The 19,933-nt window shown below is 58.2% G+C and overlaps 1 protein-coding gene across 2 annotated transcripts in view; it reads left to right on the top strand.

Moving 5' to 3' along the window:
- ASS1 (argininosuccinate synthase 1) overlaps nt 1-19,933 on the top strand; it is a 51,530-nt gene that overhangs the window by 19,523 nt on the left and 12,074 nt on the right. For both annotated transcript variants that reach the window (XM_045770947.2, XM_045770946.2), the window contains exons 7-12: nt 260-334; nt 3,431-3,501; nt 4,264-4,294; nt 9,424-9,514; nt 12,349-12,433; nt 13,011-13,075. In XM_045770947.2, the coding sequence (XP_045626903.1) occupies nt 260-334; nt 3,431-3,501; nt 4,264-4,294; nt 9,424-9,514; nt 12,349-12,433; nt 13,011-13,075 (418 nt within the window). The remainder of the gene's footprint in view (nt 1-259; nt 335-3,430; nt 3,502-4,263; nt 4,295-9,423; nt 9,515-12,348; nt 12,434-13,010; nt 13,076-19,933) is intronic.

The raw sequence follows: 19,933 nt of genomic DNA, 5'->3' as shown, positions 1-19,933 counted from the left end.
TGTGAGGCCTGTCTAGGTCAAAACCTCAAGTCTCAGAGAGACTGAAGCCTAGAAGGGTGGGGACCGAACCGGGGGACACAGGGCCTTTCTGCCGCAGAACCCGGCCTCTACAAAGCCACCCCCAGGCAGCAGGTCCTGTCCTTCCCCTACCTAATGGAGCACCTCTGCCCACCCCACGTGGACTGTGTCCTCTCTGGGGACGATGCAGCAGGGCCAACATCCGGGCTCTCCCCCATCTGACTCCTTGCCCCACGTCCAGGTCATCGCCCCCTGGAGGATGCCTGAGTTCTACAACCGGTTCCAGGGCCGCAATGATCTCATGGAGTATGCCAAGGTATGGCTGAGTCTCCCCTAGCACCCCCAGCCCTTGCCTACTGCCCCCCGGGGGCATAGCCTTCTCGGGGCGCTGACTCGACCGGCAGTGCCAGGCTGGGGCTGATCCCCGTTCTGGCGGGGACCGAATCTCTGCCCCAGCTGACCCCCTGCGGCACCTGTTCCTGGGGCGGGGTGCTGGCCCGCGCCGAGGTGTGGTCACTGCCTGGGCTGGGCCTCTCCACGGAGAGCCGTCAGTCCGTGGGGGGTGTGAGGGAGGTGCTCTCCGGGCCACAATTCCCTGGCTGCTCCTTGTCCCCGGTGCCTTGCCGGGAACAGGTAGGCGCTCCGAGGGGCAGTGGCAGACAAAGGCTTTTGTCGAGCCAGCCCTTTTGAAGTACAAGTTGCAATAAAACATATTAGAAGTTTTGCATCAAGATCCTTAGCTGCTCCCCGGGGTACCTTTCTTTTTAGCGACTCCTTGACAAACAGCCTCAATCAATCAGACGGGGGGAAAAGCAACTCGGTGCACACACCAGAAAATTGCTCGGGTTTTAAATAGCAGTCGCCGGGGCCGGCTGTGAGCTCTTGCCGCAGCCAAGGTGCCGCGTGGTAGGAGACTCGGCAGGGACGCAGCCCTGCCCCTGCCGCCAGCATCCCATTAAGACCTGGAGGGCCTGGAGGAGCGATCCCCTGTACCATCTGTTGTTTTATTATGAAGAGGGGAGTTTACAAGAGCAAGCCCATATGTTGCCAAACAAATTGTCAAATAGCAGAGCTATTAAGAGAACCGAGGTTGACGGGGCTTCCCACCCCCCCTCGTCTCCTTGATACAGAATATGGAGCACGTTTCATCATCTTTAAGAATAATGAATTGGAACCCCCGCCCCGTCTCCATTCTCACGACTGCCGTCCTGGTTCAAGAGAGGGCCAGGGTGACCCGGGCCTTGCCCTTCATTTCCGTTAAGCCCCAGACAAAAGCGATTCCTGGTTTTCCCAGCAAAGATGAATTTCAGGAGTGTTGTTGGCTCTCCTTCCCAGGTTTTGGGGGAGAAGTCCCTTCACGGAGTTTCTATCCCCCGTAACCTTTGAGCAGGAGAGCGTGGCGAGGAGCGGAGTCCGGGGCCCCAGGCCTCGGAGCCTCCCCGGGCGGCCAGTATCTGCACTGAGCTCCGGGGAATCTGAGCGCGTTCGGGGAGGGAGGCCGTGTTTCTGCACCCAGGAAATGACCAGAATTACTGAGCAGCAACTGGGCTTTGTCCAAAATGCAGACCAGGCAGCTGATTCAGCTGAGACAAAAATCAATGGTGCTTTGAAAACCCCCGCTTTCAAGACCCGTAAGTTGCCAAGGCCAAGGTGCGGTAGGAGACACACACACACACACACACACACACACACACGCTCACTCCGCTTTCCGCAGCAACCCCCCCATCATCATCCTCTCGTTAGCATCGTCACCGTAATTAATTTCTTTTAAGAATCCAGCGTCCTGGAAAGCAGGGTAGTCGCCCGTGTGCTTGTGTGTACTTGGGGAAAGTGGTTTTGTTTTCTGTCCTCACTCGCGGTGAGAGTGTCTTGGCAGGGGTGGGGGGCGGGGACAAAAATCTCTCTGGTCAAGGGACTGCTATTTTGGGCACGTGTGTGTGTCCCTGCTGTGGAGAGGCTGCCCAGCCTGTCCTTCCCACCTTCCCTCCCTTTCTCCTCTCCTCGCTCCCACTCTGGGGGCGGGGTGGCCAGCCCGGGGTTCCGGCTCCTGCACTGGGCCTCACACCCGGCCCACTCTACCTGGAGGGTACCTTTGATGCTCAGCAGCTCTGGGGAGGGAGGAGTGGCCCCCCAACATTGAGCAGCCTCTTAATGCGGTGTTCCTGTTTGCCCGTGTGGTTTAAATTAAAGAGTACACAAATCCTGGAATAGACACGGACTGTCTTTTAAAGCAATTCCCCTGGTAAAGCTTAAAAAAAAAAAAAAAACAGCTGAAGGGTTTTAGCTTCATTTATTTTGAAGCTTTAAGGTGGTGATGAAGGAAACCTGGAGGAGGCTGGAATCCTCTAGTAGCGGGACCGAGGGCAGATCAGCGTGGCCCCATCAGGAGAGACCGGGTGATGCCGGTGGGGGCTCCAGGGACAATGGCTGGCCAGGTTCTAGGACCACGGGGGGCCAAGGTGCCAAAAGGGGTTTGGGAAGCAAAGCGTCAGCTCTCATTGCTTTATAGGGTCCTGGCTGGGCCACTTAGCCGCCTCTGTGCCCCATAAGCAAGGGGAGGGGAAAGCACAATGTAATGTGTGTGTTGGATTCCAAGAAGGTGTCCCGCCGGGCAGTGTGAGGTGGCTAAGGGGTCAGCCTTGTCCTTAATCCAAAAGGCTGAGTGAGGCGGGGCTTCCGAGTGATCGCCAACAGCCTTCAGACCTAACGTCTCGGCTGGGATGAGTTTTCTCCTTGAACAACGGGTTGAACCATTTGGGAAGCAAGACCCAATTAGAACCACCAGGGGAGGACGGAGGGGGTACAGAATGTATCTGGGATGTTCTTTTCAGGGTTGCAGAGAGATGTGTGTGGCGATTGTGCCAGGCGTGGGGGGGGGAGTGGCTCCCCGAACCCACCAGGCGGGTCCGTAAGCAGGTGCCGTGAGCTAGAAGCCCTTTCCTTGGGGCAACATTAAGTACCGTGCGGGCACAGATGCCTTGGTTGAGATCTACAGTAGAAGTTTGGGCCCTTCCTGCCCCCAGCTCCTAGGCTTGCAGACGGGGGTCAGCAAGTGGGAAGCCTCTGGCGTGCTGCCTGGCACCCTCTAGTGCTTTAGGGCCTGTGAAGTATAGACTCAGAGAATCTTCCAGAAGGCACCTCCAAGGTCAGTGTCCACCCCATGACATCTCAGACACACAGTCTTGTAGTTTCTGCATGGACATGTCCAGTCATGGGGCCCTCACTCATTCCCCGGGCAGCTGGGAGTGTGGGGAGGGGAAGGACACCAAAAGGGGGCCCCCGGTCTTGACTGCACAAGGACCAGAGTTTGGGGACGTCCACAGCCTTGTAAGAAAACCAAGGCAGCTGGCCCTGGTCCTCAGGCCAACTTCGAGCTGCCTCACGCCGGCCCCGTGTCACTTCTCACCCACAGCAACATGGAATCCCCATCCCGGTCACCCCCAAGAACCCGTGGAGCATGGACGAGAACCTCATGCACATCAGGTGAGCGAGACACCCCACCTGTGCGCTGCCCTGCCCGCATCCGGGGGTCACCGGCTCCGCAGGGCAGATGCAGCCTTGGTGATGGCCCCCGCCCTCACCCAGAGCTCCTGCCGCTGCTGCTCGCTCGCTCGCTGCAGGGCTCCCAGGGGTAGATAACAGGCACCCATGGGGTGCCTGGGTGGTGCAGTCGTTAGGCGTCTGCCTTCTGCTCAGGGCGTGATCCCGGTGCTCTGGGATCGAGCCCCACATCAGGCTCCTCCGCTGGGAGCCTGCTTCTTCCTCTCCCATTCCCCCTGCTTGTGTTCCCTCTCTCGCTGGCTGTGTCTCTCTGTCAAATAAATAAATAAAATCTTTAAAACAAAACAAAACAAAACAAAAACAGGCACCCAGCCTTGGCTGGGGTATCCGGGAGGGCTTCTTGAAGGAAGTGACATTTGAGATGGAAACTTCAAGGATGAGAAGGGACTGACTGGCAGCAGTGCAGGGGAGAGTGCGTTTAAAGAAGGGCGAACAGCATGTGTGAAGTCGCCCCCAGATATGAAGCCCCGGGGCTGTGCCCCCAGAAGCCAGAGGGAAATGTCCCAAGCTCTTTTTTGCAACCTGCAGCTCGCACAGCCAACTGTGGTGGGCCCAGAATGTTCCAGGCGGGGTTGGCAGTGGTTGCTTTGGCAGAGAAAGAAGGGCAGACCAGACTTGTGTTGGGGGGAGGCTGTCTCCCTGCCCCTCCCCACCTGATCCCCTGTCTTCCCTCTCCCCCTGCAGCTACGAGGCTGGAATCCTGGAGAACCCCAAGGTAACCACCCCCCCCCCCAGTTTCCTGTGAATTGGCTGCCCGTCTTTGGTGGTAGCTGGTCCCTGCCGATGCTGTCTGATGTGATTCTGATGTGATTGTAGCCTAATTTGAAATTTCACGGGGGCGGGTGTGGGCCTGGGGCCGAGCCCTGCCTGCATCCCCATCCCCCCCCCCCGGGCCCCCCTCTGCCTGCCTACTCCACGCTGCTGGGTTTTGAGAACACCCCCCCCCCCCCGCCCACCGCACTCTTTTTCTAATTGCCGCTGGGATGAATAGGGGAAGGAAATATTTCAGGGCAGCGTGGAGAGAGTGTGTGATTGTAAGACAATAAAGAAGCAATTAGGCAGATGAGACACTTGTGGGAGGGCCCAGCCTGTGCCCACCAGCTCTCAGGCCGCTGCTGCTGCAATGGGGTGGGGGGGGGTGGCACAGATTAGAGCCTCAGGACCCATTTGTCTGGGTCTGTGCTCCACACCCGCCCCAGGCAGGCCGTCCTGATCCCCTGTCCCCAGCCTCCTAGACTGGCCAGGCTGGGCCTCGGCCCTGTTTGAAGTTTAGGATTTCTCTCCCTGGGGGGTTTCCCTTTGTATCTCCCCCTGCCACCGTGGGAGATGGGGGATGGCGGCAGGCCGAAATCTATCCTGGGAAGAGAAAAATCTCTTTGTCCCTGAGGGAATGTGTCTCCAGTCCCTGGCTCAGCCCCACACCAGGGCGGCTGGTTTGGGGGTGGGGTGGGCTGCTTGTCTGACATTAGGGAAGAAGTGTGCTGGGGGCGGCGGTGGGGGGGGGTAGGGGGATGCTCGGGCAGCTGGGCCTGCAGGATCCAAGAAGGCCAGCTGGAGGGGAGGATGCCCTGGTGGTGTTGGTGCGTCTGGGAGAGCTGGAGCCCTGCCGGGGGTCCTGGGATGGCTCCCAGAGGGACCCGGCCTCCCAGGCAGTGTTGGTGAAAATGTAACAACTTCCAGCCACAGATTCTGGGAGCAGGCCGGGGTTTCACATTTTCTTGACTCCCAGCTATATGCGTCCTCATTTTATGGGCAGGAAACCAAGAAACCAAGGCCCAGAGAAGTGACTCACCCCCAGGGCACCCCATCTCTCTCGGGAGCTGGTCCTCCTGCCTCTGTGGTCCCCCCCCTCCGCCACCCCCACCCATACTCCGCTCTGCCCAGCCGTGTCACTCAGGAGAGCCCACACCCTTGCCCCCTGGGGGCTGATGGCCCCATGGGGCTGCTGCCTGCTGGCCACAGACTTTTCCAGTTCACGCTCTGCTGACCCCACGACACTCGGGCCAGCCACCCCTAATTAGCCAGTCAGTCAGCACCAAGGGGGGGCTTGGGGGGCCGAGCCTAGCAGAGGCAGAGCTGAGCACAGGCAGGATGTCCTCTCTACCCCCCTCCAGACATCCTGGAGCACTCGCACCAGAACTGGGGGAGCAGAGGCGTGGCCAGAAGGGAGATGGCCCCTGGGGCAGTGCTGGGGGTACAGATGGCTCCGTGACCCTGGGCAGGTCCTTCCCCTCCAGCCTCCTGTCTCATGAGGGCAGTGCACGGGTGAGTCAGTGCTAAGGAGTGTCTTTTTAAGGATTCTGCCACCCGGTCAAGGTCGGAAGGTCGAAAGAAACCAGGGTCTGCATCCTGACTCAGCCACTTACTGCTGTGCACTCTTGGGCAAGTTAGCCAACCTCTCTGAGCCTCTGATTGCTCATGCACCCAGTGGGAAACCACAGCACCTCCCTTCTGCAGCAGAGAAAGTTCTCAGCCTACCTACCCCTACACCTCAGTCTTGGAGCCAGGGGTCCCTCCCTCCCTCCTCAGGCAGGCTAAGATGGCTTGGGGAGGAAGGGGCCAAGATCCCCCCAGGACCCCTCTCCTCAGGCCGGGATAACTGGGTTGGGTGTGAGAGAGAGGAAACCTCATTCCCACTGAGAAGTGTGGGGTGAGGCTGAGGAACCCAGGGTCTGGCTCTCCAGGCCTGCCCTGCTTTGTCCGGGGTGGGGGTGGGGGGCTCCCCCAGGCTAAACCCCAGGACCCTCCCTTGCATCCCGGGGGTCCCTCCTGCATGGTGGGTGTTGTCCTCAGGATCCCCGGGATAAGGAGGCAGTCACTAGGGGCCCGGGGCTACCCTCCAGGCCCAGAGCCCCTGCGCCCCCCAGCAGCCCTGGCCCCCTTGGGAGGAGATGGGGAGACAGGGCTTAAGGGACCCGGTGCCCCCTCCCCCTCTCCAAAAAAAGCCCGAGACCTGCCGAAGGGAGGGTCTGAAGGCAGATGGTGGAGCCATTTTCTGCCTCCGTGAGGGCTGATTGAAGGGCAATGAGGCAGCTAATGCGAAGAAAGATAGAAATTTACTTGCTTTAACTTCATACGGCACCCAGTGAAAGAGTGCATTCAGCCGCCGGCCCGCCGTATCTGATGGATGAATAAACCATTTCCAGCATCGATCATGCCTCTACATCATGGTTTAGTTCATGGGCCATTTGCTTCCAATTTCTCCTTCTCGGCCCTGTTTCATGCTTTCTTTCGTCCTCCCCCCCCCCACCCCCCCCACTTTCTCTCTCTCTTTTTTTCTTCCCTCTCTTCCCTCCCCCCAGCACCCCCAAAGATGACATTGGAAGTGAGCCCTCCCGCTGGGTCGGATAAATAGATGGTATTGATACTCGGCAACAAACTATTTGTCATTTGAACTGGGCTTTTAGGGGGGAGAGTAAAAAGGAGGCAGGCGCCCCCGCCACCTCGGATGCAAAGCAAATGTCACTTTATTTCTATTTAGTTATTTTATTTAATCTCCGCTGTCAGGGTGCCGGAAACCATGCCGGCTGTCTCCGACTTGCACCGTCGAGCGCGCGGGTCGCCAGTCCTGCCGGTCTGCCCACCTCTCTCGTCTGGGGCTTCATGGGGAAGTGTGGCAGCGGGAGAAGTTCAGGCAGCACAGGTGGCGAAGGAGCCATGGGTGGGGAGGGGTGGCTCTCAGCGCTGGTACCCTGCTTTGGGTTCATCCCGGGCTGGGGGCCGGTGGGGAGCCCCGGGCAGGCAGGGAAGGGGCTGTGGAGTCACGTTGACACCCAGAGGCCCAAGTCCTGGTTCACGTTGCCTTTTGGCCAAGGATGGTTGGTCATCGGGTCTGTCTGTGCCCAAGGAATGCAGTGGTTGGTAGGACCCAGCAGGGCCTGGGGAGCCGGGCATTTCTCCAAAACCACCCGAAGCCTGTCCCCATCCTTGATAACGCCGTCTGCCTCTGGCCAAAGGCCTTGCGCTGTTTCTCAGCCCTTAGGTTCCTAAAGGAGCTGGGAAACAGCAGGGGGTGATGGGAAGAGCACTGAACAGGGAGTCCAGAGTCCCCACACAGTGGGGCTTCCACAATGACAGGGACAGGCAATATGGTTTGGTCAAGCCGCTTCTTTGGCCTTGGTTTTCCATGTGGTCCATGGAAGCTTCAGGCTTAGGGGCCCTAAGGACCCTCCCCCTCTTTGAGTCTGTCTTTGAGGCCAGTTCTGGGTCCTTATTCCCACCCCCCAAATGGAAACAGATGAAGGGATGCAGCTGGTCCCGTGTCACACAGCACTCTGGAGGTGCCGGGTCCACCCCAGGCCCCTGTCTGAGCTCAGAGGTAGAGCTAGAAGGGCCAACCACCGCTCTTGCCCAGGACTGAGGGGTGCCTAGGGGTGTGGGAACCAGGATGACTGGTCACCCAGACATAGAGCCAATAAGCAAAGTGACCACAGGTGAGGGATCCGAGGCGCTTCTGCTGGCCACCCCTCCTGCCTCCTGGGCGGGGGGGGGGGGGCTCTTCTGGGTGGCAGGCCCTACCAGGAGTCCCTTCCAGCTGTCCTTGTCACCTGAAGAGCGGGTTACGGCTCACACCTGGTCTTCCCTGGCATTTTCTTGGGTAATGTTCCTGTCCAGTAAAAACTACAAAAACCATCTATAGGTGTAAGACAGTCAAGGGGAGGTATCCTTTCCCCATTCTGCAGGTGAGGAAAACAGGCCCAAGGAAGTAAAGCAACTTGGCCAACGCCCCGCGGCTGGGGATCTTGACTTCCTGGCTTGGAGGCTAGTTTCCACCACTGAAATCCCAGTGAAATGTGTGCTGAAATCCCAGCACACATTTGTGGCCGGCCTCGGGGTTCCCTGCCCTGTGCTGGGTCCCGGCCCCGCACAGAACTCACTGGGGGGGAGGGGGCTCCCTCCCCCTCCGTCTGCATTTCTTTATCTATACATAGGGTGACAACACTTGACCTTACCAAACGGGGCAGCTGAGAACTCAAAAGGAGCCGCAGATAGAAAGTGACCAGCGAATGTCCGCAGGGTCTCGAAAGCAAAGATTTAAGGAACGACATGTCCCCGGGTGTCCCAGGTGGAGACAGCTGGGCCCCAAGGTGCCCACAGGAGAGGCCTCCCCTCGCCCTTGGTGGCCAGGGTCCAAGCGCAGCTTTGAGGGGGGGGCGGGGTCTCCGGCCTCAGGCTTTGGGAGTCGGGAGGGACTTTTGAGAGCCCCAGGCAGCCGGTGGCCCCCTCTACCCACTGCATCAAGACGAGAGGCCCATTTTCCAACATGCCCAAGGAAAAATATACATAAAGGTTGATGTGTTTTCAAATGGGTTTTTGCTTGCTCTTCTCTTTTCTCCCTGTGAGTATTAACCTCGAGGACCCCGGGGACGGCTCGGCTCGCCAGAGCACCTGCTGGGGTCACGCGTAGTCATTAGCTTCGCGGTCAGTGCAGAATAAACCCCATTTCCCCGCGCCTGGGAGAGCGAGCGCCCGCTCCCGGGAAGCCCGCTGCTGCCTCGCTCCTCCAAACTCACACTTTTCTTGCCTGACTTGTTCCTCTGCCGCTGTTTCTACCTCCAGCTGTGGGGGCGTCGAAGAAAAAGATGAGATCAAGTTGAGGGGAAAAATTGTCTGATTTCTTGAGCCCTTTGTTTCCCAGGCCCCTGGCAAGCGGGGGCCGGCTCTGGGCTGGGGGCTGGGAGGCCCATGGGTCTGTGCCAGTCAGCGGCAGGTGCCACAGCCCCCTGGTTCTGGGCACGGGGTGCAGATCTCTGTGGGAGGTGGGGTACAGGGTGTGTGGGGACTGGCAGGGCACAGCTTGGCTCTGGACACCCCATCCTCCAGCCTCTTTCTGTCTTTTGTCAGAACCAAGCGCCCCCGGGCCTCTACACAAAGACCCAGGACCCCGCCAAAGCCCCCAACAGCCCTGACATCCTTGAGATCGAGTTCAAGAAAGGTAGGTGCCCACCTGTCGGGACTCGAGGTGGGCCCTTGGGGCCCTGGCTCACTTCCCCTCTGCCTGGGAGCCCAGGCACGAGCCCACTGCATCCCTCCTGTTGTTCCTGGAAGCCAGAGCTCAGGCAGGGCCTTCAGAGGCTCCCAGCCACCCCCTACCCTGGATGGCATGGTCCATGGAAGCCTCCAGACTTGAGAGGAAAGCATCCTCAGCGGCCACATGGGCTTTTGGATACCGGGTCTGGAGTGAGAGCATTCTAGGCCCTAAGTGGTCACTTGCCAGCTGCTTTGGGACTCTGGACAGTTACTCGGCTTTCATGGGCCTCAGTGTCCTCTTCTGTAAACTGGGGATAAAAGCCTCTGCAGCCTGGCATTTTCATGCTATAGAGTGCTGTCTGAAGAGATACACCCTGTTCCAGGCCCTGGACATGCTAATGAAATGGTGGGTCCCAGTGCGTGCTAAGTAAATGGTGGGTCTTAGAGAGCTGGCCTCGGAGGCCCCTCTGACCCCACAACTAACACCTCAGCTAGTCCTACATTGTACCCCACCCCTCTACGCCGAGCTCAAAACTGCCAGTGGCCATGGGTAGGTGTGCTAAACCCCCCAACTTCGCTGCTATCGACAAGACGTGTTTGCTGGCCTGGCCTGAGTGCCCGGTCTTGAGCCTGGTATGAGGCACACCTCTTGCCATGGAGGACAGAGGAGAATGCAAGGTGAGCCTGGTAATGAGAGGGGCAGGACCAGGCTCAGATTGAGGGCTCAGGGCACCCAAGGAGAGGACCTGTCCTGGCAGCTACAGAAATCAAGGAGGCTTCCTGGAGGAGGTGGTGCTAGGCAGGAGCTGGAGGATCCAAGAGGGAGCGTGAGGGCATCCCAAGCCTGGACAAGGAGGCTGGACAGTCCATCCACTAGGTGGCTGCCCAGGCTGGAACAGAGCAGAGGGAGAGGAACTCGGCCCCTCCCAGGGCACTTCAGAGACCAAGGATGGGGAAAGGGAAGTGGGGGTTCAGATCCCTGCCCTCACTCATGCTGTTGTGAGGCCCTCTGGGCCTTGGGCTCCCTTGTCTATAAAACAGGCCATGGAAATGACGCTCACAGGTATGAGGTATGGTGTGTGGAGCAAGGTGTGGGGAAACGGAGTCCGTTAGTGCTTGAATAACGTGCCTGTTCCTGGCCTTTCCCGAGAGCCTGGCCAAGCCAGTGGGCATCTCCGTTGCTCCCGCCATCCATTCAAACCCTTGAATTTCACACTACTTAGGGACCAAAGGGTCCACGGGCTGAGGTCCCCGATGGTAGCTGGAGCCCTAAGTGCCCACTCTGTCTGACCCAGGCCTGGTCCGCAGGCGTGGGACATCTTCGGGCATCATCTCTGAGAAGGTGGTGGGACGGCCCCAGGCAGCACCTCTGGCAGGTCCCCCCGGGGGAGCCTGGGTGAGGGTGGGAGGCGGGCAGTGGGGGTCCCGGACACGAGGCTCTGGCAGCCTTTCCTCCAGAAATAGGGCAGCCCCAAGGGCTGAGCCAGAGAAGAGACGTGATCCATTTTAATGATTTGGGGACCGTCTGGAAAAAAAAAAGACGGGAGGAGCCGTCCCCGACTACTCCCATTCACCCTCTAGTTAATTTATTTGAAGTTTTAATCTAATTATTAACTATTTTAAAGGCTAAGAGGCTTTCTCCGGCAGCAGCACCAACAATGTCAGCTCCTCTCTGGGGCAGGCCCCAGCCAAGGCCCCTGCGAAGACCATAATAGGACCGGGAGGGAGAGAAAGGGAGAGGGGAGAGGCGGGCAGTGGCGAGAGGGGCTTAAGGTTCATTATTGGGCAGACTTACATTTAATAGCAATTTACAACCAAGTTATAAAACCCCTGGAAATGGGGGTGAAGAATGGCGAGGTGACAGCGCCTTGAGGGAAGCCCCTCCAAGCTGCGCCTGCCTAATAAAGACTCGAAAGCCGCTATTGAGACCTGATTGGCACCCGGTCGCTGGCTACATGGTAATGAGCTGGGCAGATGGGTGGGGGATTATCCGCCAACTTCGAACAGCTTTCCTTTGTCACTGTTACAGCTCTCTTGTTAGCCCCCTAATACATTTATTGCTCATTTCACACCGCTCGAGAAAGTGCCCCTTGCTATTCAAAGTCAACCCTGAACCCACCCACTGCCCCCCCTCCCTGCCACCCCCCTTGACTCAGCCCTGCCCTCCCCTCCCCGAGCCGCGGCCGCCCCCCTGCTGCCCTCCTGCCACCCCAGACCCGACTTCTCAGAATTCACCGACGCCTCCGACACGTCGCCTGCCGGAGCGGGCACCGCAGCACCCCAGCCGTCAGCTGGCTGTGCCGGTCCGGGACACGGGGTCGGGGGGCGCTGGGGTCCACCAGGCAGACGTGGCAGGGGGCTGCGAGAGTGCGCGTGCGTGCGTGTGCACGCAGGCGCGCGCACGAGCCCGAGCTCGGCGCACCTCGGCCAGGCGGCCTGGATAGCTGGTGGGACAGAAGGTGCCCGGCGTAAGACAATGGTGGAGCGTGAAATTCAATTAGTTCAGGGCTGGTTCCAATTTCACAGCCCCTAAATGCAAAAGGGACAGAGAGAATGGGAAGGGTGGGGGGCGCGTTTTTATTGCATTTTCCCTTTCATTCTGGGGGGCGTTCTCGCCCCTTCTCTCCCTCCAGCAGGCCCCAACCTGCACAGGGCTTTTCAAGGAGTCATTTGGAGTCCATATCTGTCAGATCCATTTAAGGCGTTGCGGGCAGAGGGAGAGGGCGGGGTGGCAGGCCCAGGCCCCTGCCCCGAGCCAGCTCCGGCCCACGGGCCCACTGCCCTCTCCTCCCGCACTAGGGGTCCCCGTGAAGGTGACCAACGTCAAGGATGGCACCACCCACCGCACGTCCCTGGAGCTCTTCATGTACCTGAATGAAGTCGCGTGAGTGCCCACAGGCTGGCCCGGCCTCCTGGGAAACTGCCCCCTCGGGCAAGCGGGGCGCAGGCCACTGTGGCTGGGGGCTCAGGGGCTAAGGAGCACAGGCAGTGTCGGTGCAGCCCAGAGGCATGGGGTCTCCTGGTTTGATGGGAGCCTCTGGTGGTCTTCAGCCTTGGAAGGTTAATAACACCTCCCCTCCAGGTCTGCTGCCCCCAGGGACGGTCCGACTGGGGCTTCTGAGCTTTCTGCCAGACCTGAGACCCAGATAGCAGGAAAGATGAGCAGTGGGTAGGGCTGGTGCCGCACAAGGCCCCAGGACAGAGGTGACAGAAGTTGCCAACTCGCTGTGTGACACCGGCAATCCTTTCTCTCTCTGGGTCTCAGTTTCCCCACCGCTACAGTGGGCAGTTGAAGCAGGTGACCTGGCTCCAATGTCCTTTGTGTCTTGGGTCCTGGGGTGGTGCCTGACGTCCTGCATGTGGCTCTGGCGTCCCGCAGCTGAGAGCCCAGCCAGGCGGGTGGCGTCTGACTCGAATCCTTGTGGCAGCCTGTGGTTTTAAGGGACCCGTTCTCCCCACAGGGGCAAGCACGGCGTGGGCCGCATTGACATCGTGGAGAACCGTTTCATTGGGATGAAGTCCCGAGGTGAGTCTGCTCACCGCCCTAGGGGGCGTGGGGGCGTGTCTCAGCTCCCAGGGACCCCAGAGGCCCCTCCTATTCCCATCCCATTCTGGTGTTGCTACGTGGGTGACTTTGGGCACGTTCCTTCCCCCACCAGACTCAGTTTCTCCCCTGTGAGGTGGGGACCGTGGGCCCTTTGCCACTGACTCTCAACGGCATGGTGAAAGCGCTGTCCCGAGAGTGAGGAGGAAACTGGGGGTCCAGGAGGGGCTCAGAGGAGAGGAGAGGCCGGGGACAGGCCTGGAGGTCAAGCTGTCCTGTGCCCGGGGCGGGTCGGCCAGCTTTGGAGGCAGACCGTGCAGGGCCGATTTCACAGTCATTAACGCTGCTTTGAGGAGGCGGCCAGCCAAGCCGGGCAGGAATCCCACCAGGGGTGGGCGCTGTGAGCTGCGCTGGTGGTATGAGTCCCAGGGTCAGGCATGGCCCAGGCTGGGCGGGGCGCCGCCTCTCGCTAGGCTGCCAGGCCTGTCGCCCCCTCCGGCTGGCCAGGGAGTCAAGAGAGGTTGGTCCCAACCAAGCAGGTGCCTCTATCTTCTCTCATTAACCAGAGCCCTCCCTGTGGTTTTCTATCGGTCGCTCACCAGGTCATCAAACCACACCCCCCTCCCAGACTCAGTTTCCCCGTATGAGGGGATCTCCTGTGCCTGCAGGTCCGCCAACAGATGATAGAGCAATGCTGTGTCCTCAGGGAACTTTAAGAGGGAGGGGGCAATCTTTCAGCAGTTTGAGCCCCCACATTGAGCACCTCATTTTTTAAATACTGGCGGTGAGGTCAAGGGTCCCCTCTTTTTTTTTTTTTTTTAAAGATTTTATTTATTTATTTGACAGAGATAGAGACAGCCAGTGAGAGAGGGAACACAAGCAGGGGGAGTGGGAGAGGAAGAAGCAGGCTCCCAGCAGAGGAGCCTGATGTGGGGCTCGATCCCGGAACTCCAGGATCACGCCCTGAGCCGAAGGCAGACGCTTTAACCGCTGTGCCACCCAGGCGCCCCCCAAGGGTCCCCTCTTTTGACAGATGTTCAAATTGCTTTGCTTAGGTCAGTTTAAGGAGATAACACAACCAAACGAAACCAGGCCAAGGTATAGTCACGGCGCTTTGTCCCCTGGGACGTTTTTGCTAAGATTCTAAACTCCAGAGAGCTGATGGCCAGATTTAGCACCCTTAGAACAGGGTGCTGGTCCGGGAGACAGGAGGCAGGGGTCCTTGCTCAAGCTTGCCCTGCCTTGCCCGATGATGACCTCTGACTTGTCATTTCTGGGCCCCGTTTCCCCACGTGTGATGTGGGGGTCACGGGCGTGGAGGTCAGATCCTTCCGGCTCTGACCTGTTTGGATTTATCTCAAAAGGTGTGGGGAGGAGGGAAGTGAAGTGGCCACGTTGCCTCTTTCCTGTGATTTTTTTTTCCTCCTCAATGCAGCTTCTGTCTGCTCGCGAGAAGCACCCTGATTGAAACTCTAGGGGAAGGCCTTGTCAGAACAATATAACTAATTAGCTGCTCCCTTTTGCCCTCGCTTAAACCTTTGCCTCTTACCTGTATTAACGTCTGATTAAGTGTCCCTTTGTCTCAGTCTGCCCTTGGGAGACAACACAATGGAACTCATGCAAGGCAGACCTGGGGGGGGCCTTGGGGAGCCACAGACCAGCACCCTGCTTTTACAGAAGGGGAAACCAAGGCCGGGACTGATGCGCAGACCCAGAGAGGCACAGAGTGGAGGCTAAGAGCTAGAACTCTGGGGTGGGGTCGATCCTGGTTCTGGCCCGTGTTTCATAGGGGGGTCTGGTGCAGGGAGGTGCCCCATAAATGGCAGTGGCCCCAGGGGCAGGCTGAAAGGTCAGAGGCAGCCTGTGCCCTCTGGGAGCTCAGTGTGGCTCGGAGGTGTCCTCTGTGGCACCTGCCGTCATGCCCTTCCCACGCCATCACGAACTGATTATGGATGTGTCCCAGTGGTGCGGGTAGTTACGCTACCAACCAACCTGGCTCGGCACCTGTGGTGAAAATGAATTGCGTCCCCGGATGGGCCTGAGGTCACTCCGTGAAATGCCATCCTGCTGGGTCGGGACAGTCAAGTAAACTTGGACTGAAGGGGCTGGTGATAAAGGCCTGAACTAGGCTATGCCTAGAAGACTTCCTGGAGGAGGTGGCAGGAGAATGGGCTTCAGCTGGTAGATGTGGAATAGAGAGGGCCGAGTAGGAACTTTCTGGGAGATTAGGAGAGAAAGTAGGGGGCACCCCAGGTGGCCCATTCGGTCTGATGGGGGCTGAGCCCCAGGAGCCCGAGGGAGGCACATGCAGAGGGTCTGGGCTTTGGTGGCAGATGGGAGTCCCCGTCTTGGCTCCATCACCACTGGGAGAGCAACTTAGCCTCCTAGAGCCTCGGCTTCTTCATCTGTGAAATGGGTTGTTGCGTGGAACAAATACAGAGAGCTCTGGATGGTAGACTACTACCTGTTCCCCCGAACTGGGCGGGGTGGGGAGGTCATCTCCCCCGAAGTTCAGAGCCTTGAGATGAGCCTTCAGTTCTGACTCCCTTGGCTTCTAACCCCCCACCAGGAAAGGTTCCTGGAGCCCAGCTTCACGGTGCCCAGGTACTGTGTGTAGCTGCGGATGGCTGTCCCTCAGCGCATGGAATTTAGCCTGAGGGTTGTACAGTCTTTGGGGAAGGCAGTCAGGATTCTGACTCCCAGGAACTTGCCGTGTGACCTTAGCACGTGGCTTTCCCTCTGAGTGACTCCAGCTATCAAAGGTGGGGCGAGCCTGGGTGATCTTCCCCCTGGAAGTTATAATTTGCCTGTTTTCTTACGTGGGTCAGAGGGCTGAGAGCAGAAGGTCGCCGCATGACTTTAGGGTGGTGTCCTGTTTCTATGTCTGCACTCCGAGTAATTCATCGTGGGGAAGAAGGAGCAGGGGCGTTAATGAGGGTGCTGGGGACGTCCGCCCGCCTCGGTTTTTATTAAGTCTCCGGTAATGGGAGAAGCTGTTAATTGTCAATGATATTGAGGGCAGAGCCGGAAGACGCTATTGTCCATACCTCTGTGTACAAGGGGAAATGTCATTGGTATTGATTTTACAAAGCTCATAATTGAAATTCGTTAAAGGGCTTGGTTTTTTTTGGGGGGGGGAGTAAAGGGGAGATGGTTAGGGAGTTGGGCAGGGTTAGTGCCCTGAGTCTGGGCTGGTCATGGGGTCAGAGGGGCAGGGGGCTGGGGGAGCTGCAGATGGAGCAGCTTTTGCTGTATTGTGGCTGTTCACATCGTCATTATCACATTATCTTTTTAACTCTGGAGGGGGGCTAATTAAGTGAAGTAAATGAAATCAGTGGGGAGGAGAGGGGGGGCAGGGCAGGCAGGGGGGAAGCGGGGAAGGAGCCAGTGCCTGTCCTTCCGCTCACCTTCTCCCTCCTTCTCTAGCCAGCTCGGCTCTCTCCTTAGCTCTCAGCCCTGTCCCTGCCCGGTCTCACCTCTGGGTCTCACTCTGCCTGCCGCTGCCTCTTCCCTCTGCAGACTCCCTCCCCCTCCTCCTCATTGCCTGCTTCTCCTCTTCCCTCCCCTGTCCCTCTCTCCTCCACCCTTCCCATCTGTCTCCCACTCTCCCCTCCTATCTCACTTCCTCCTGACTCCTCCACTTTCTGACTAAGAAGAAGCAAGGGCTGCCCGCCCACTTACCCACCTGCCTGCCCACCTGTCCAGGCCTCCCAGAGGCTCTGTTCAGATGGAATGTTCCAGATGGAGAGTAGAGGGAGAGCTATGAAACAAATTTGTCTGTACCCTCAGAGCCCACCCTGATCCCCGGGCTGGGGCCTGCGGGGCACTAGAGGATGGCTAGAGACCCACCATGACTTGCCTCCCTGTCACCATGGCAACCGCCTCCATCCTTGGCCCTGGTACCCAAGAGGGGAGCCCCTGGGCTCCAGCCAACCTCCCTTCCCCAGGCCTTTCCAAATATCTCCCTCTGGATACTGCTTTCCCAAGGGACCAGAGCCTCTGGTCCAGGTGCCCTAACCCCCACCCCACCCCACCCCACCCCAGACCCCAGCGGATTGGCGGATCCCATTCCGTTCTGCCAAATCGTGCCACCCGGTTAACCCGGCAGCCTCAGGAACAGAGGAGACAGATTTAAGCTGCAGCAACATTTTGGTCCCCACCTCTTCCTCCTTGGTCCACTCTCGCCCCCACCCCCCGGCTCCTTGCCCTTTTCCCCATCCCCCCCTTGGCAGTAATTGTGGTGTGATTGAAGCTGCTCCGCAGAGAACCGTTGACACCTCTGTCTTTTTCCTGTAAACACGGGGAGATGAAAATAGACACTTGGAGCCGCTGTGCGTGTCACTGCGAAGATGTCTGTTGTCTCTTCCACCGCGACAGCGAGACTCACCTGTCACCTCCTCCTTCTCCTTGCACAGTGGTTTGTATGCCGACTGTCAAGAGCCCCAAATCCATAGTCTTTTAGCATCAGGTTTCTGTCACTGGTTTTTTTAAAGTCATTTTTTTTCCCCAGAAGGAATACACAGAAATCATCTGTACCCCCTGCCCCTGCGGAGAGGAGAGGGGAGATCTTTCAGATGCGCGCGCGCACACGCACACACACACACACACACACACACACACAACATGACAGCAGCAACCCGAAAACAGCTTTTTGATAAGTCACAATTAACTTTAACACCTAAGAAAAGGAGCAGAATATTAATTGTGCGGTGTGCTTGAGGGCTGTGGCGTTTCTTCTTGCCCTCGACACTTCCAGCAGCTGGCTGGGAGGGTTGATGGCCATAAGGCTGGTTCTAAGTGCGCAGGGGCGGGCAGCTCTGTTGCTCCTTTCCTGGGGAACAGCTATCGTGGGCTGGCAGCAGGTGGCCCTCGGCAGGTCATAGCTCTCGCTGGCTGGAAAGTGTAGGTGTCGTCCTGGCACCCTGCACACAGTCGCTGTCATTGCTTCTCTGCACGGCTGGGAGGTGAGGCTGTGGAGTCGGCCCCGGTCTTCTAGAGACAAAACCCTCAGCGTGCCCACCACATGGGGGTGACAGTGTGTCCGGGTACCTACCTTCCAGGCGGGTCTCAGTGAAAGTGAGAACGAAGAGCAGTTTGCCTGGGGCTCAGAAGGTGCCAGAGGTGGGGCAAGGGCACCCAGCAAAGCTGAGCTGGGAACTCTGTGAAGGTGTAAGTTCCATGCCCCGGCCTCAGCCCTGCAGAGACAGCTGGGACCGTGCCCCGTGCCTGGCCCAGCCCAAGACAGAAGAGCAAGGAGTCAGATTCCCCGGGAGCTGAAAGCAGGAGGGCCCCAGCTCTCGGCCTGCCGGCGCTGGCACTATTGAGACTGTCTGTGTGCCAATATACGGACAGCCTTCGAAAGTTTCTGGGTTTTTCCGAAATGTAGCAAAACTAATCATTAGAAGGCCTGTTTCCAGTTCGATAAACAGGAGGCACTTAGTACGTCCCAGGATGGAAGCCCAGGAAGCTTCTGTCCGTGTGTCTTGCTTTAGGTGGCTGTTGGGGAACGACTATACTCCCGGCAATAAAGTTTCTAGGATAGTTGAACACTTGCCCCTTTAACACGGTGGTCATGTCTGCCGTTCCGGAGGCAGACATTTCTAAATGTTCTGCAAACGGCTGCCTTTGTAAACAGATGGCGGAACCATTGGGCCTTCCTCCGGGGCCGGGGGCCATTGGAAGCCACTTGTTTGTGGCCCCTCACTGTCCCCCCAGAAGGGGCCGTGACTTCTGGGCTGAGTTTTTGCAGGTTTTCCGTGACTCCCCGTTTTCATGCACTTGGCTTTTCTCAACCATCCATCCATCTCGCCTCCAACAGCCTTTCTGGTCTGGGGCTCCCAGCTGCTCGGTGGAAATAGATGCCTGTTTGAACTGTGTTTGCAAGAGTGACAAGGAGGCCAAGCGAGGGCCTGAACATCACTCTGGGACTCCGAGGCTTGGGGCTGGTGCGTGAACTTGGAGCATTGGTGTTTTTCTTGCTAGAGAGGCCATTTGCCCCCAGAAGGTCACAACTGGATCAGGACAGCACAATCACCCAAGGGCCACACTAGTGAAACGGGACAGGCTCTTTCGCGGCACATCGTAACTATATCAGGACCTGGTCTCCAGATGGGGCTTTGACATGTATGCCCCCCCTCCGGGATATCAGTGGTTTGCAATAAGAGACTCACCCCCAGTTTCTACTTGGGAACGCCTTGGAGCCAGGCTGGGAGCCCAGGCTTTTCCTCCCTGGCCACAGTTCCCCAGATTTGCGTTCCCTTTCGTGCCCTGGTAAGCACAGGATCGCTTTGCCAAAGCACCTGGGGAGCAACCTGGAGCAGAGAAGGGAGACCCACGTGCTGCTCCCGCTGGCCTCGGGCAAGTCACTTCCCTCCCGGGCTTCAGTCTGCCCCCTGTAAAAGTGATGTCGGGCCAGACTGGCAGTTTAAGGACTTCTTGGTGGAGCCCGGGTCTGCCAGGGGCCTCTGCTCCCGCCAGCGGGGCCTGGGCTGTCTCTTCTATATGCTGGGCTTCTGGCAAAGACGGTTTGAATAATGGGTTTACAGCTCAGAATTAGAAGAACGGGGCCACCAATGGTCTGAAAGGGCCTCTCCTGGCAGCTGACGTTTCTCCGATTCCCAGAGTGAAAGAGTGAAGACCGGAAGGTTCTCTAGAGGAGGACGTTTCTGGCTAGTGACAGCACCCTCAGCCATGCCCGTGGTGCCTTTGGGCTCCAGGGTCAAAAACAATCTCCTTTCTGATTTGGGGGGTGGTGGTGGGTGGTTAAAAGCATTTTTTCAGTTGTGGTGAAATAGACATAACATTTACCATTTTAATCGTTTTGAAGCCAACGGTTGAGGG

The sequence above is a fragment of the Ursus americanus genome, chromosome 18 (assembly GCF_024610735.1).
Source record: "Ursus americanus isolate L20-20 chromosome 18, mUrsAme1.1.p, whole genome shotgun sequence".
NCBI classification, from domain to species: Eukaryota; Metazoa; Chordata; class Mammalia; order Carnivora; family Ursidae; genus Ursus; species Ursus americanus.
This window is presented reverse-complemented; position numbering and strand designations above follow the sequence as displayed.